Source organism: Epinephelus lanceolatus, chromosome 5, assembly GCF_041903045.1.
Source record: "Epinephelus lanceolatus isolate andai-2023 chromosome 5, ASM4190304v1, whole genome shotgun sequence".
NCBI classification, from domain to species: domain Eukaryota; kingdom Metazoa; phylum Chordata; class Actinopteri; order Perciformes; family Serranidae; genus Epinephelus; species Epinephelus lanceolatus.
Genome location: NC_135738.1, coordinates 37,765,048 through 37,781,367, shown reverse-complemented (window position 1 = coordinate 37,781,367; position 16,320 = coordinate 37,765,048). Strand labels below are relative to the sequence as shown.

The 16,320-nt window shown below is 42.2% G+C and overlaps 1 protein-coding gene across 1 annotated transcript in view; it reads right to left on the bottom strand.

Moving 5' to 3' along the window:
* The window catches only part of jph3b (junctophilin 3b), a 64,575-nt gene that overhangs the window by 38,129 nt on the left and 10,126 nt on the right, over window positions 1–16,320 (bottom strand). The window contains exons 2-3 of the mRNA XM_033635816.2: window positions 8,364–8,850; window positions 5,043–5,408 (exon numbers count right to left, since the gene is read on the bottom strand). Coding sequence (XP_033491707.2) covers window positions 5,043–5,408; window positions 8,364–8,850 — 853 coding nt within the window. The remainder of the gene's footprint in view (window positions 1–5,042; window positions 5,409–8,363; window positions 8,851–16,320) is intronic.

Sequence of the window (16,320 nt, the reverse complement as noted above, 5' to 3'; positions counted from 1 at the left end):
TTTCTGTCTCAAACCATGTCTTTGTCACACTCTTTGTGTTTTCTCTATCCCCTAAACACGCTTGTCCATCTAAGTCTTGACACTTGTAGAATACAGGACATCTACTCTTGAACACATGCAAACACAAGGATATATACATATACTGTACATACATGTAAGTTACAGTTATTGACCATGATGTCAGTGTGTTTCATTATTGATCTGTTTCAAGGTCAGCTGCTTATCAGATAGTAAACCTAACCCTTTTCAGACCACTGGCTCATTCACAAACTCAGTGTCACTAACCCGCTGTCTGAGGCTGCTTTCACTCTGCAGCCATTTATCCCAATCATCGCTCATATCTTTCCTTTGCAGGACCGCACATCTGTTGTACAACATAACCTAATAGAGGGAAAACTTGTGCTGGCACTGCAAAGCTAGGTGTCCTCTTAGATAACACTTAAGTCACAGTACCTGCAAGTCCCTCAGGGATTTTGTGGGCTGTTTTTGGGATCGTTGCAGCCTTAAATGTCTGATTTCACAGCAACTTTTCTATGTGGCAATGTGTTTGTTTGTTTGCAATGAAATTGTGGAGGCACATGAAATTTGCATAAATAGTGGTAATGCTGTCTCAGATTCGGAGCTTTTCATTATGAGCATTGGCAATGATCAGCTGTTGCTGCTGTTCAATGCAGCACTGGAGGACCATCTCCTTGAGCTGCTCTCCTACTCTCTCTGCCTAGTTACATAGCACGAGTTAACACAGCAGCAGCAGCAGCGGCTAACATCAAACATGGAGCCATTTAACAATCCAAACAATCTTACACTGATAACTAAATGGCTTGACTCTGTTTCTAAACCCATTTATAACCATTGGGTAGCATTAGCTGTGTGATACTAACAGTTAGCCCTGTCACTGTGTGTGTGTCCCAGGCACAGAGCTCACACTCTTGCAGCAGTCGTCCAATGCGCGCAATCTACAATGACATGAGACTTTACCTGCTTTGAATAGTCAAATTTGCAGTAAAAGTTGCAGTGATTAGGCAAAATTGCAACCAGAATGCAAGGGGACTGGTTGAACTTGCGTTCATTATTGCAACTGCAACACTGCAACATTCCACTGTTGAGTGTTAACATACAAGTCACATATACCATGAGTTGCATGAAACAAGATCTGACAGTTCTACAGAGATCTGACAGAGTTAGCACCAAGATGGACAGCAGCTCCCCAAAATTGAGGCCAAAACATCTCGATCGCCCCCTGGTGGCTGGCTGCAGTACAGGTCATACACCCCACCCCCTCCATGTTTGCAAATGAGAGATAGGCAAGACTAAAACATCAAAGTACACATCAAAAAAAAAAAAAAAATCCCTAGGAGAGTTTATGTCATTTTAGGTTGTTCTTATGTCGCTGATGTATGCTCAAGTTTTCATTTTCTGATAAGTTGGGTTTTAATTAGTTATTTGATGCTATAAAAAGGAGGTCTGACATCATTTTACATTTGTGTGTCAGATGCTGTGTGCTCATAATCAATGGAGCTGCTCATGGTTGGGTCTAATGGATGTATGGGTGGGAACGCAATACAGCGGCTCCACTTCTCACTCGCTACTACACAAACTCTGGCTCAAAATGACGTCACCAGTGCAAGATGACAGTGGTGATTTTCGCAGTATTTGGACTCATTTTTGCACAGTGGGAATAAATGGAGACATGTACTCCATCTTTACAGAATATATAGTCTATAGCTCGTACATTTTCAGCAAATTAAAAAATGGAGAAAAAAATGGGTCCTATGAGATCTGATTTACAAGCCAGAAGGGAACACAAACTCTAAAATAAAATGACTTTTTGCCATTATATGATGAGTCCTAATCAATCCTTTAGTTTAATGCATTAATTAATTAATGCATAATCACCTGAAACTAATGCTACGTTCCCGTAAGTCACTATTTCAAGTCACGACTCACGACTTAATAGCGTTCCAGGCAAGTCACGCCAAACTGTCAAAGCAACATGGCAGACCGTGCAAGGTTTATGCTTGTTTATGATCACTTCTGTCACTAAAGGTGCCGGTTTCTTCCACATTTGAACGAAACGGAGGAGGAGAAATGGCGCATAAGGTCACAGATGCTATTATACTTTTTATTTTACATTATCTGTGTGTTTGGAAACATATTTTGTATTGATTTATTCTTGCACTGGAAACCAGCTGTTAGAGTGGCTGCCAGGAATGCGTTAACATTAGGGTTATTTTATGTCTATTTCTCACCGTGTATCACCTGCATCAACACCGCATCCACAGGGCTGCCATTGTTGTTTAGAGGAGTAAGGTAATTGGTTTAGAGGGCTGTGTGACGTCAGAAAGCGTAACTGGGATCGAATTGGTACGAGTTCACGGGTGGTAAGTTACAGGTTTGACTGCCGTTCCAGTGCACTTTCACAGGTAGAAGGTTGTAAAAACACGCCTGGAATGCGCCATAAGAATCATTGGGTTTCCTTACAATGAGCTGTTTATATCTACATACTGAGAGGGTCCATTTCCACAGAGTCCGCCATGTTGTTTCTACAGTAGAATGGACAAACCAAACACTGGCTCTAGATGTGGGCTATTCACTTATTCACTTTTTTATGTCAGCCACGGTGGTTCTCCTGCTCTCTTGGCACACGGGAGAAGTTTCAGTTGGTTCCAATCTGCAACCTCACTGCTAGATGCCACTAAATCCTACACACTACACCTTTAAAGTAATGTCCATGACAACAAACAACATAACAAATAAAGTGAAGTGTATTTCCCAAATGTCAAACTATTTCTTTTTGTGGATGCACAAATTCTACAGCCTGATTTATGGTCCTGCGTTAAATCAACAACGTCGCTACGTCGTAGGGTACGTGGCTACACAGAAGGCTCCCCGTAGCCCCCGGCGTAGCCTGACGTGCACCTCCCCAAAAATGTAACTACACGTCGAGGCGACGCAGACCCAGCGCAGACCGAGAGGGCTGTGATTGGTTTGCTTGGTAGCAACGCATTTCCGGTTCCGTATTTCCAGATTGCGCCATCCCCGCCATCTTTAAACATCTTCTGTTGCAATGTAGATGTTGCACATATGTTGCAGTATTAAGGCCCATTTATGCTCAACGTTCAATATGGATACGGATGGAGCCGTCTGTCCGTGCTCCGCGTTCATTTCTCTGTGACTGGAAAAGCCGGAAGCTAAACAAAGAATCAACTAGAGACGACGATAACCATTCAGGAAAGGAACGCAGCCTCCTGCCGCTCTGGTGGTGAATTGCACCGCGACGAAATGGAGTGACGGAGAAGTTCGAAGGGTTCACGACGGCGTCACGGCAACGACGTAGGTATGTTGTAGGTACGCCGCAGGACCATAAATCAGGCTTACATTGTTAATACCAGCTGTGTGTGCTGGACTTCATGTTCTTTCTCATACCAACCACTGATTCAACCCAGCCACTCTTTCACTTTCCAGAATATTAAACTGACTGTCTATTCACAAACATGGCTCTCTATCCTCTAGATTCAAAACTATGTATTAAATTACATCTTATCAAGTCACTTTTCTCACATTTTAGATACTCAGTGTTGTTGCTATGGTATCAGGGAAATACTGTTTAAATTCCACTACAGTCATTGGCGTAGGAAGAAACATTCAACTTGTGACCTCCTATATTACTTTTCAGAACTGGCTCAGGCGAACCATCTTTTAGCGGATATAGATTTAAGTGTGGAATGGGATTCCTGTGAAACTTGCAGCCAAATTGTTTGCTCAGTTTGTATCCCTGGATTGAACTCATTATCCAAATGTTCACCCTGACAAATTTCCTTATTCAAACCTTGGGTTGACGGCAAGCACACTGAACTGACTGAACTGACACGGCCCTGTAACCTGGTTCCTTGAAACAACAAGGTCTGGGACCAAAATGGGTCATAGGCCTACTTCTGATTGGTCCCCACATGACAAGAGTATCGATGTGTATCCATGACAACAGGTCCCAGGACAGCTAATTAATTTCTGAGTCCTGAGCTGAAAAACAAAAATTGTTGCTTTACATTCCTGTCCAAAAGTTTCTAGCGGCCGTAAAGAAGGTCAGGACACACCCATTAACATCACAACCCCAACTGTGCTCATTGTTTTAGTTCAATGAGCAGAGTTATAATGAGAGCAGGCTCTCATTTCCATTCAGCAGAGCAGCTTCATCAGAGTCTTAACAGCTCCTGGCGGTCTCGCTTCGCTTGCTGTTTCACTTGTACCATAACCTCCTTAACCCTACTTTCACCCTAACCTTAATCCTGTTCTTAATCTGTCATTGATCCCAATTATAATGCGGAATGGGGCCATCCACAAGTGTTAACATGTTGAGCCAACTCCCCCAGTGATTCAGACACATGGAGACATCAGCAGGGGGTGGACACTGGTACGACACAAAGACAGCGAGATAAGACAGAAGGCAGAGAGTGAGATGAAAGGTGAGGAATGGAAATTAGAGTTGGAAATTACAAATCACTTTGCTAATTTGAATGAGTTCATTCAGTTCAGTTAAAAGATTCAAATGATGTAGTTCATTGACTTTTTCTAACCTGAGCAAGAGCATCGCTGTACCTAGGTAGCTGGCTTGATAGACAGTGCTGGAAACAAAATCAATCAATCCCCAGACTGTCATCCCATTTTGTGCAGGTGTGCAGAAGTACATCACATGCTTCTTTTCAAGTGAGCTCCACCTTCTTCAGAGCAGTAAAAACAGACAAACCCAAACAAAGAAATGTCTCATGTAAAATAAACAAAATCAGTCTAACTTTTGCAGGATGTTAGCATGTCTATAGAAGCCCATCCCTCCGATTCAGAATCTGATTGAGAAAGTAGGTTTCAGGGACTTTAAGGCCTTCGTCAGTTCAGATTAAACATTAACCATGATCTAACCAGTGTATACACACAAACCACCTCTAACCTGGGTGGCCTTCTGTTTCAACCAAAGGACTGGAAGGAAATGACAAAGACAAGACAGACAGCTGCACAGACTCATCGACAAACCATCATAAAGCCCCTACCTGGACAGAGCGATCTCAGCCTTCTGCCTGGCAATGTCAGCTGCTTTTTGTGCTCCCTCCACGGCTCTGTCCACCTTCTCTCTGATCTTACTGGCCCGGAGGGGGATCAGGTTCTTCCTTTTGCCGCTCACCAGGATATTCTGTTTGTACTTCCCTTCCTCTTTTGTGCCATCAGGAAATGTGGTGCAACCGTAGCCGTGGCGTTTGTTGCTAAGCCACTCCCCCTCATACTGCAGCCCGTCAGACCGCCGACTCACACCAAATCCAGTCCGCTTGTCATTCTTCCACTCCCCGCAGTATGTCTCTGTTGCCGTGGCATCCACATCATCGTCTGCAACGGCCAACTCTGCGTCTGCATCTCCAAGACTGGAAAAATGAAAGGTCACATTGGTTTAGAGGGTGTGTTCAATCAGTAATCCTACACATAACTTTGACAAGAAGAAGAGAGGTTTGGTTGGCAGGTAAGCTTTGAGAGCTCTACCATAATGTAACAGGAGTGCTGTGCACCAGTGGCAATGATTTTAATCTCATCTCTGTGCATTAAGCATAAAGCTGGAACCAGGAAGTAGTTATCTTAGCTTAGCACAAAAACTGGAAGCAGGGGGAAACAGCTAGCCCGAGGCTTCTGTCTGAAGTTGAAAAATAAGATTACCACCAACTCTAAAGTTCAACAATCTATCTATTGTATATTTCTGTTTGTGTCAAATAAATGAGATACAATATATAAATGAAGGTGGTGGTAGAGGCTGTGGACAGAGCCCAGCTTGCTATTTTCTTCTGTTTACAATTTTGTGCTAAGCTAGGTTATCAATGACCTTACTCAAGTCGACAGTTATCACACAGATATTAAATTGAAAACATCCTTTGCTTGGAAAGGAAGAAAATAAGGGCACTTCACAAATTTTAAACTATTCTGAATAACTTAAGTTTGTGCAAAACATCCAGAAACAACTATTAAAATCAAAGATCAACTCGTCAAATAAGGACGCACTGGGGTACCCTTTAGTGGTGGTATTAGTCACACTGGGCGGCAGCATTTCTTGAGGCTCCGAGCAGCTATCATAGTGTATGGGGCAGGCAGCAGAGCAGGTGAATTGGTCAAACAAACGGACTTTCACCCTGAAGACCAGTGTTCGTTTAATAACAATATAGTGTGCTGGATGTCTTAGGGAATATACATCCCAAGAACCTGACAGTCGATACAGTAACAATGCTTAACATATATTTCATTCTATTCTCTTGTCCCAGTCTATTCATATGATACCAGTCCTGATATATCACTTCCTTATGGTCAGCCACTATACAGTCATTCTGAGGTTGGTAGGGAACAATAAAGGACAAGGCTTGACAAAGGCTTGTATTCATCTTGCCTCCTCCGGCCCATTAATTAAATCTCTATTTCCTTTTAGTACGTTTACACCAGCACAGCGTAAGGTTTATTGCTATAATATGCTCAAATGATAAGAATATCTAACACATCAGTAAATAATTGATTAATTGCAATACATTACATACACATAAATAATAAATGTTGTCGTTATCTTGCATGCATACATGAGCCCTCACAGAGGCTTTTTTGTGCATTTTTACAGCAGTAGAGTGGAAAAAACCCTAGAAGTTTCTCTCCTTATCAGCCTTGCCAATAATTAATCAGACCTGATAAGCTCCTGCCAGCCACTTTGCCAACAAACAGGGTTAAGGGCTGCTGACTCTTGTTGTCTAGTAATTGGTGCCTTTAAAAATAAGCCACCTCAATCCAGAGTACTTGGAATTTTCCAGTGTTTCCAGTGGTACACAGTTGATTCACCGCATTTGAGTTAAAGATGCTACTGTTTACAGGATGAATGAAACAGGCAGTACCCAGCAGCATGTCCGCTCTTTGACTGACTCTGAGCCAGTGTGTCCAATATGATTGCTCATAGAACAATAAAGAGAAAACAGAGTGGACAACAGCGGAGCAGAGAGAGACAACAATAACTGGCTTATCACTAAGAAACACAATGTAAACTTTTTATCAGGCTAGCTGAACAGTAAACTGACCTTTTGACCTATAGGTCACTTTGAACCTCATGCCAATCCATTTTGAAGACACTTAAGTAGGATAGGTGCTTGTTGTAGCCTTGGTGTCCTTCAGATGAGGAACGGTTACCTTTTTAAGTACGTCATCCCTCCTTGTCCTCTCACTCCACCTTTCTCCATTCTTTCATTCATTTCATTACCTCATTACAGAGTTACTATAACACACTCTTTTCTCTGAACTCTCCAATTATTTAACTGTTGCCCTCTTCATTCATTTTCAGTGCAGTGCAGAGTCAGTCAGTGCAGTGGCATTGAAATTGCTTTGACATGTTTCTATGTAAAACAGGATACTGGGAGGCCTGAGGAAGGGTTTGATGGGTCGCCCCAATATTAGACGAATGCAGAGTAAAAGATGAACCAAGGAAAGTTGTTGACCTTAGTGAGAAAGGGTGTGGTTTTGAAATATGATGTGAAAATTTATTTTAATAATTAATTTTGTGCATTTCAACACACAACCTTATTGGCAAACATCAGCCTCAATATTGGACAATTTGGCAAAAAAAACGGGATTATGTTTATGTTTATGTTTAGTGCCAGCATTTTGTAAATTCTCAATTTTTACATAAGCTGTGCATGGAAATTGGTTTCAGAAAGATCATAATTACAATAAGTAAAAAGGCAGACATTCATTGTGGGTTTTAGACAACACAGCCATCACCAGAAAAAATGTTCACATTGTACATTTCTGCAAACCAAGGGTACGTTACATTTGTACATAATTTTTTCATGGATATGGTTCAGAGAAGGTCATGTTATGGCTTACAACACCCACGTTACATTATCCACCATCACCTCCACCTCCAGTTGGCAAAATTAGCTCATATATTGCTCTAGAAATGCTGATATGCTATGTAGTCAATGAAATGTACAAATATAACGTGGTTTGCAGAAATGTAAACATGAAAACGTGAACATTTTCCTCTGGTGACTGGGCTGGACAGGAAGCAAACTTCAGTCTACTGCATCAAATTCCGACTCAGTTTACTTCCTGACTTAGCACTGAATGTTGGAATTGGACATAAATTGTGAGGTGTGGAATTATCCAGTATGGATGTACTTCCTTGGGTACTGGGTCGAAATTTAAAACCAAGCCTGGCTGATATGTTTGTATACTGTAAACAACCAGAAAAAAAGGTGGGTATACCCTGTATATCTGTGTATACCACTACACCAATGAGCATACCTCTGCCTAGCCTGCAGTAGAAATTGCCCACCCCCTCCATTATTTACTCCTTTTATTACCTGATAGTGGAGTTGATATCAGATGCAGCAGAGGATACAGTACTCATTCCAGCCTCGCTTCTGAACGAGCTCTGTTTTGACCTCTGGGAGGCCAGAGAGCTCCTGGACTCGGACTTCCTCAGCTTGAGTCCAGACAGGATGGACCTCCGGAAGAGTCCTCCTTTTCTCTTCCCCTTCAGCAGCTCAGCCTCGCTGTGTGCCGTAAGCACAAAACCTCCACGAGACACAGCAGGGCTGCTGCCGCTGCTGCCCGTACTGCAGATGGAGACGCTGGTGGTCAAAGTGCCAGGAACAGGAGGAGGACCAGGAACCACCGCCCCGGTCCGGTCCAGCAGAGCTGTACCATTGCTGTGCTCCGAACCAGAGCGGAGAGAGTTTATGGAGGTACGGAGCGGGGAGCGGATGACGGCCGCCATCCCGTATGGGACGCTCTGACGAACTCCGTAGCCGTGCCGCATCCCACCAACCCACTGGCCTTGAAATGTTCCTGAAAAATAAGAGGAGAAAAATGACCAATTATATAAAAACCTTTTCTCTGTGGTAGGTCTGATTATTAAACAGGATTTTAAAGTTGGTGCTGCGTACAAACGACAAGAACACCAGAAATCTTACATGAATAATAATAGAAAGCCGACTTAATTAGGAGTCACATGGCAAAGATGGAGCTGTTTTCACGTAAATGAATGAATGTAAACTATATAATTCACACAGCTTCAAACACGGAAAAAACTGTCAAACGCAAAACACCTGTTGTGAGACTGATTAGCATGTGGCCAAAAGTGTTCGTTCACCACTCACTGCATTGTACACCACTGCATACAGTTTGTATTTTTGTAGTGTTGTCTGAATCTTTCGTCATAATTGTTATACTATACAGTGGGCTAAAATTATCCCACAGTTTATCCTAAAGTGTAATGTACAATCAGTAGTTACTGACTCAGAAGCTAACTACCATCATGCATTGTACAGACAGGAATCAAAAATCTTATCCAGACAGTATCTTAAAGCTTGTTTAACAACCAAGTAAAATGGGCAACTGCTACTGGCCCCCAGACCCTCAATGGCACCAAAACATTCTTGGTATCACTTGGCTTTTGGTAATTTCATATATCAGCTAAGCATAATGACTTTATGTTGTGGACCACAATGAGGCAAAGAAGAAAAAAAGCAACACAAGCAACACAAAGATGAGATAAAAGCTTTCTCTGAAGTGTTTTCAAACAGTGTTTTTAGGTTTTACGAGACAAAAGACCTCAGGGATGAAAACTGGTTGGTTGGGGCTCTTCTAATGCACAGTTTACATCAATACCTATGAACGTAATGCACCAGAATTCGTATATAACCCACATAATCATGAGCTAGTATTTCATGTATAACCCACATAATTGTGAAGGCTGTGATCATGTGACCAATGTAATGATGGGAGTAAAGAAGGAAGTAGTATAAAGAGTGCAAGTGGGCGTAGGGAGAGAGGTTGGGGAGGTGGATGGGTCAAACAAACATAGGATTTTCCCCCCGAGACAGGTGTTTCTGTGCCGTGTGAAACCAAGGAGAAGGTCTAAACTGACAATGGAAATCTAAATCAGCATGGCATGGCTTGTCTCAGGGCGGCCAAAAGTTAAAGCGGAAAAGGCCCACAAGTGAACTTATCTTAAGATTCGTCACGTTACATTAAGTACATAACTTTATGTTAAGTACGTAATGTGACGTCACTTATCCAAGTTGCTTTTCCTACACCAAACTTAACCGGCAGAGGCGCTACGATGTTTGCCACGTATTAGTTAGATATCATATGTATCTTTGTATGAGCATATGTTGGTTGGTTTGGCAAATATACATCTGGTTTACTGCCCCACCTCTGTTAAAGAGCAGTACACGGTCACTCAGCGGAGCTTTTCTAAGGGAACTTCAGGGACTATCTCCCACAGAGTGCATGAGACAGTGGGTAGCTGGCTCGCTAGGACTGATGACCTTCCCATTTTTGATTTCACCCACTTAGCAGTGATTGGTCAAAAAAAATTTTATATTGCACCTACTTTGCAGATTTTCCTGAATATATATGTGTGTTTGTGGAGGGTCAATCAGGGCTCAACAGCAATTTTTTGCCCCTGATTTACACATGGTTTTCAGTGGATTCTGACAAAAGATTACGATTGCTGACCTGAATAAAACTTTGAGAAATATCCCAAAACTGCAACAATTTTACAGCAGTATCAGAGAACTTCACTTCTTCTCTGTGTATACAGTCATAGTTATGATCAGATCTGACAGTGTGAATAAGTTGAGGTGTAGTACTGTACATGGGAGTGACTTCCCCTTTTCTGTCCATCTATTCCCATTCATTCACACCATGTCTCTGCACTACCCGCCCGCACTGCTGCATAATAGTCCTTACATCCCCATGTTGCTGAAAAGTAGGCCATCTGAGTATGTGTGTTTCTGTCATTCCTCTCTCTCACACACACACATACACACACACATGCACAAACGGAAGTGTGTGTTCCAATAGGAGTGCAAGTGATCCATCCCGCCTGCCCGTACCTCTGATGTAACAGCACTCTGATTCATTCTGTAGCAAACGCACTGGCTCTAACCAAACTACATTACCATATATGGACTGCAACCACGTTCTCTGTCTCTATCGCAAACACACACAAACATTTCCCTTGTGGGCTCAAGTGTCAGTGAAGTGGGAAGTGCTGAATGGAGCCAATGTTTTAAGCCAATCGTATTCTTGCTTACGTTCTAAGACGCACTTGCGCAGGCACAACAAGCACGTCCACAGTGATGTTAAAAAACTTGAGTGAGAAGTGGTGTTGTTTCTGAATCTGCCCTCACCAATAGGACAATATGCTGCCTCTTATCCTTCACACACACACACACACACACACGCACACAAACAAAAACAGAGTCTGTGTCATGGACAGCTGGCCAGCACATCTGGTCAGGCCTTTGTAATCATGTCAGTACACAGCTGTACGACCATATGACAGACAGATCAAAGAACACACACACACACACAAACACACACACACAAACACCCGTGCAACAGCAGATTATCATTTCATTAAATGGCCGCCAGCATGCTTGAGCAGAAGAGTGAGACAGAGGGCAACAAAGAAGAGAGACAGTCCTGAGTATTCAGAGACAGAGCATCACCTGTCTTTCTGCTGACAGTGCAGACAGATGGGGGATCAGACAGAGAAAAAAAAATCATGGTCTGGTCATAAGACTACCAAGAAGTGGATACTCACAAATCAGTGAGCTTTAGCAGAGCAGCTGATTTGGTTAGATTTTTGTTTGGGTTTGTTACCTTTGGACAGATTCAGACTCAATCTTTTCCCTTGTTTCCAGCCTTTATACCATGCTAAGCTAACTGGCTACTTGCTGTAGCTTTATATTCAATGTACAGGCATGACAGTGATGTTCATCTTTTCATCTTACTCTCAACAAGAAGTCGAATACGTACATTTGCAAAAATGATTAACTGTTTGAGTTGCAGTTTGATTGACGTCCTACAACACAACTGTTTGCTTCCTTACACTATAAACCTGTCAAGTATGTTGATTTTTTGTACACTAACTGCAAAATAAATGCCCTTGGGGGGTACTGGGGGAGCACGTACTGTGTCTACATTCTTGACAGGAAGTCAAACACGTTTTCAGTGGGTGTTGGGCTCCCCCACCCAGGGTTTGAACCCTCCACCCTGGATTTGAACTGGGAACCCTCTTGCTCGACAATGCTATCCACTGCATCACCATACTGCCTATAATAATACAACAGCATAACTGAATTCCTGAAATTCAGGTATGACTTTTGGTGTGTCACCCCAACATTTCTCAGTTGCCCCATCTGGCCACTTTTATGACAAATTTCTGGGGGCGTCACTGTCTGGGGGAAGGAGAACAACCAGTTTGGGGACCTGAGAATTGCCTCTCTGCCCTTTGCATCTAATGTGGTTGTGATGGCTTCATCAGACCGTGACCTTCAGCAGTGGGGCGTGAAGTTGTTGGGATGAGAGTCAGAAACTCTGGGTCTGAGGCTTTCATTCTCTGAATGAAACTACACGCTGCAGTTTTATTGCCACCTAACTGTTAGCAAACACTGTTTCTAACAGTTTGTCTAAACCATTTAGACTATTGTAAATAGGAGAAAAACCTCTGTGTATAACACAATCATAAAGTTGAATCAGCACAGCTGTTGAACAGTTTCAACATAAACTTCATAATCTCATAAACTTCCATCAGACAGCATTAGTTATAGCTAGACATGACTAAGAAACTGGTAACTTGGTGAGTGAGGAAAAAAATGTATATGTGAAGCAGTGTGTGGGTTTTTGCCTTTTCACGATTCCTTGAAAGCATATAGCACCCTCCATCAGTAATGCCTGAGTAAATCAAATATTGAGTGGGGCACTAGGCTGCTTCTCCAATGTCGCTCTCCATGGTGCTTAGAAATACAGTCTGAGAGGCCAGCTGTTGGTCGTGATAGTCCCTCAAAATCAGACCCAGTTACAGATTTCATGTGAAATTAGTGCATTATATGGAAACACTGGAAAACACAAGGAACAAATTTTAAACAGTCAGAAAAAAATAATTTTTGCACTTTTAAACAGAAACATTTTACCTGCTTTGTGACAAAAGAGGCATGCAACAGCAGATTAAGTTCTCCCCTTCTAATCATTTTCAATATGAACCTGTCACAGTTGTGCTGAAAAAAAGTTGACTCCTGGATGTGCAAAGGCCTCAACCCCCAGCCTACAGTTGTGAGGAGAATCTGCTTCACAACTCGTATGCCAAAACAATTTCAGTGGTTCTGCCTGGAGGCCAAACAGGAAGCACTCTCAAATCATATGGGCCTATAACCCAGGCCGAGGCTACCACGGGCACGAGGCGGCTGCACGGAAAGAGTTAACACAGAGAGATCAAAGCTGCGGAAACATCACAGAGGCACAGCGATTTGATCACGCGCCAACCCCCAGGCTGAATTCATAATTGTCTCTTTAACAAATGCGCGCGTCTGTTCTCTGTTTCTAGGTTAAAAACCATCTGTCTCTCAGGGTCCGTATCTCATTCTAAGGATACAACCGAAGAAGACACTTGTCAAAATCTGTAAATTATGCTTGTTTCTTTAAACTGCTCTATCTATGTTTTTTTTTCTCTCATTTCACTAGTTCCAGGATTTGAAGTAGTTCATGTCATTGCTTAGTATTTGCCTCTGTGACTACTTTACACCTCAAAATATTGATTTGTGAAGCACAGCGGTAAGAAAGAGTAAGACGGCCTGTGAAAGAGTTGAGATTGGTTATTTTATGAATTATTAATGTGTTGTTTCACCATGTCAGCACTTGAATTTCAGAAGGAGTGTCTGTGTTTGTATATGTGAGAGAAATGAGGAGGGAGAGTAAGTAGACAACACAAGGTCAAGTTTTTCACAGAGTTTCCTCTGTGGCTCAGATCATTTGTGCCAGTCAGGGTTTCAGTGGCAGTTCTTCAGTTCTCATTCAATGCTCCACTAACACAGCTCAGAAATGTATAATTACAATTATCGTAATAATAACAATCAGATTACAAATAATAAGAAGGGGCTGTATGAAAATTAAGGGAGTGGGAAGGAGGGCTGAACCTTATGTTTCACTATTTTTGAAAAGGTTTTTATTCACACCGTCGCCTCGACTTACAGGGGAAACAACGATACCCTTCCCCCATTATCCCGAAAAAATTAGATAGCACTACAACAATTTACCATCAATAACTTAGTCTTGTGTAGCCAGATGCTGTGTCAGCACAACACAAAGATCTGGAAGTACACATTATCATTCTGCTATAGGGCTATATGTTTGTATTTCTTTAAACCAACCACAATCATCTTGGGCAGCACTAAGACCCTGAATGCAGCGACAGTGCCCTTGCAAATTAATGTCACAGGTGTTGGTAGGTGTGGAGGTGAGCACTGTCATTAAAATGGCCCCACAAAAGAAAATTCCACAAAAAACAGTAACAGGTGTTTGTTGACTGTGTGATTCAGTGTTTACTGATAAAAAAAAGATAAACATAATTTGATAATTGGTGCCCTAAAGGTGAAGCATGACTATACTGTAGCTCTGGAGGAACTCTCTGGACTCATTAAAACCACAGACGATTTCTCTAGCTGTATGCGGCTCTAGCAGAACATTAGTATGATGGTATCACAAAAGCTTGTGTGAAGTGGAACGGATTAGAAGATGTGGCAAATCAACTCCGACTGGCCGTGTCAGAAAATGGATCAACATCGGGCATGAGAGTCCTGTAAGACGAAATCTGGGCTTTTCCAAAGTTCTTTTATTCATTGAAGATCTTTATGACAATCCACCAAAAGAACAAAGCAGGCATGCGTTATGACACAGTCCAGATTTTCATCAATACTTGCCAATTTAAGCGTGTAGGTTTTTAGCACCGAGGTTTTTGTTGTTGTTTCCCGGAACTAAGGGGATTTTTAAAAAAGGTAAGACAGAGAAGGAAGGAATGGACAATACCAGCCTAAACAGTCAGCCAATGTCAGGCTTACAGCCAGTCTACATCCAGTGAGTCAGACTATCAATAACTAAAAGAATAACTAATACATATTTGCATGTGCAAAATGAAATAAAATATAAAAATGGGATGAGAAAATTTTCAAAAGACTCTCCCCTGCTCTCCCACGAAAAATGAGCACTTGAACTTCCTCCACCGTTATCAATTTTCATACAGTCCCTGATATTTGAGCATTTCAGAGAAATTGCAGCACCATGCCATCCTAAGAGCTTCCAGGCAAACTCCCTCATTAGTATGTCCAGTTCGTATTGTATCAGCGGTGGTGCAGGGCAGACTTCCAAGATAGATATTTAGTTTTCATGTTTCAGACAGCACCACTAATCCTCACTACAAACATCAAACCACTCCCATTACATAAGCTAAAGCCTGCAGTGGGGTTGTTGTGGTAGTAGAGGAGGTACGTATTAGTAATGGCCCTGGAAGAAAAAAACAAAACACCCATGCTGAGTGCAAGGGACACTCCTGAATACTTTACTTCACTGTATAATTGTAGCGCATCTGTTGGAAATCAAGAAAGCGATGTACAAATGCTGAGGAGGGTGGATTTTCTGTGACTCCACCATTTACGGGTGATGTGTCACTTTTTTCTTAACTGATGTGTGGGTATAATGTGCAATGCTTTTAGGAGGAAGACGTAAATCTGGTGCACTGCAAGTGTGTGTGTCCTTGAATGCCAGTGGATTTATATTTTGTATCACTTGCGATGAAGTGACGCATACTGTAGTGTAAGAAATACCAAGTACAGAAAAAGAGAAGGAAGAGAATAGCACACAAGCTCAGGTAACCCAGACACATCAGCTGGGGAGAGGAGCAACAGGGAAGACAGATGGTAACTAAAGACAGGTAGACAAGACATCTGACAAGCAACGGGCCATACAGACAGGCAGGATAAACAGCTTGACAGACAAATAGCAGATATGCTGGACAGCCATGCAGACAGACAAGCAGACAAACTATGGTCGAATCACTGAACACTGAAAGCAAGGGAAGTCAGTTCAAAGCTAAACCCTTTGCCTGTGTAAATCACTGTGTGGGACCATTATCCGTTTAAGAGATTTTGCTTAGGCCCTTTTGCTGTCTGAGTCTTTCAGATTCCCATTTGAGGATTATTTATCTGCTAAAAAATATCATGAAAAAGACCCATGATAACATGGTGGTTCGCCATTGCCCTGACTATCTGTAAATGTCCGCACTTTTTGTCCGATTGTAACCTCAGACCTCAAGTAGTTGGCACAAACACCGACAGTCCTCTCAATAGCAAATGGGTGGCTGAATCTATGAGATGTTTGCTTTTCCAGTCAACCAAATATTACAAATGTGGGTGTCAGAGAAACAGTCCTGTACTTGAAAAGTAACAGGTTTGATTCCTGCATCCACCTCTGTGT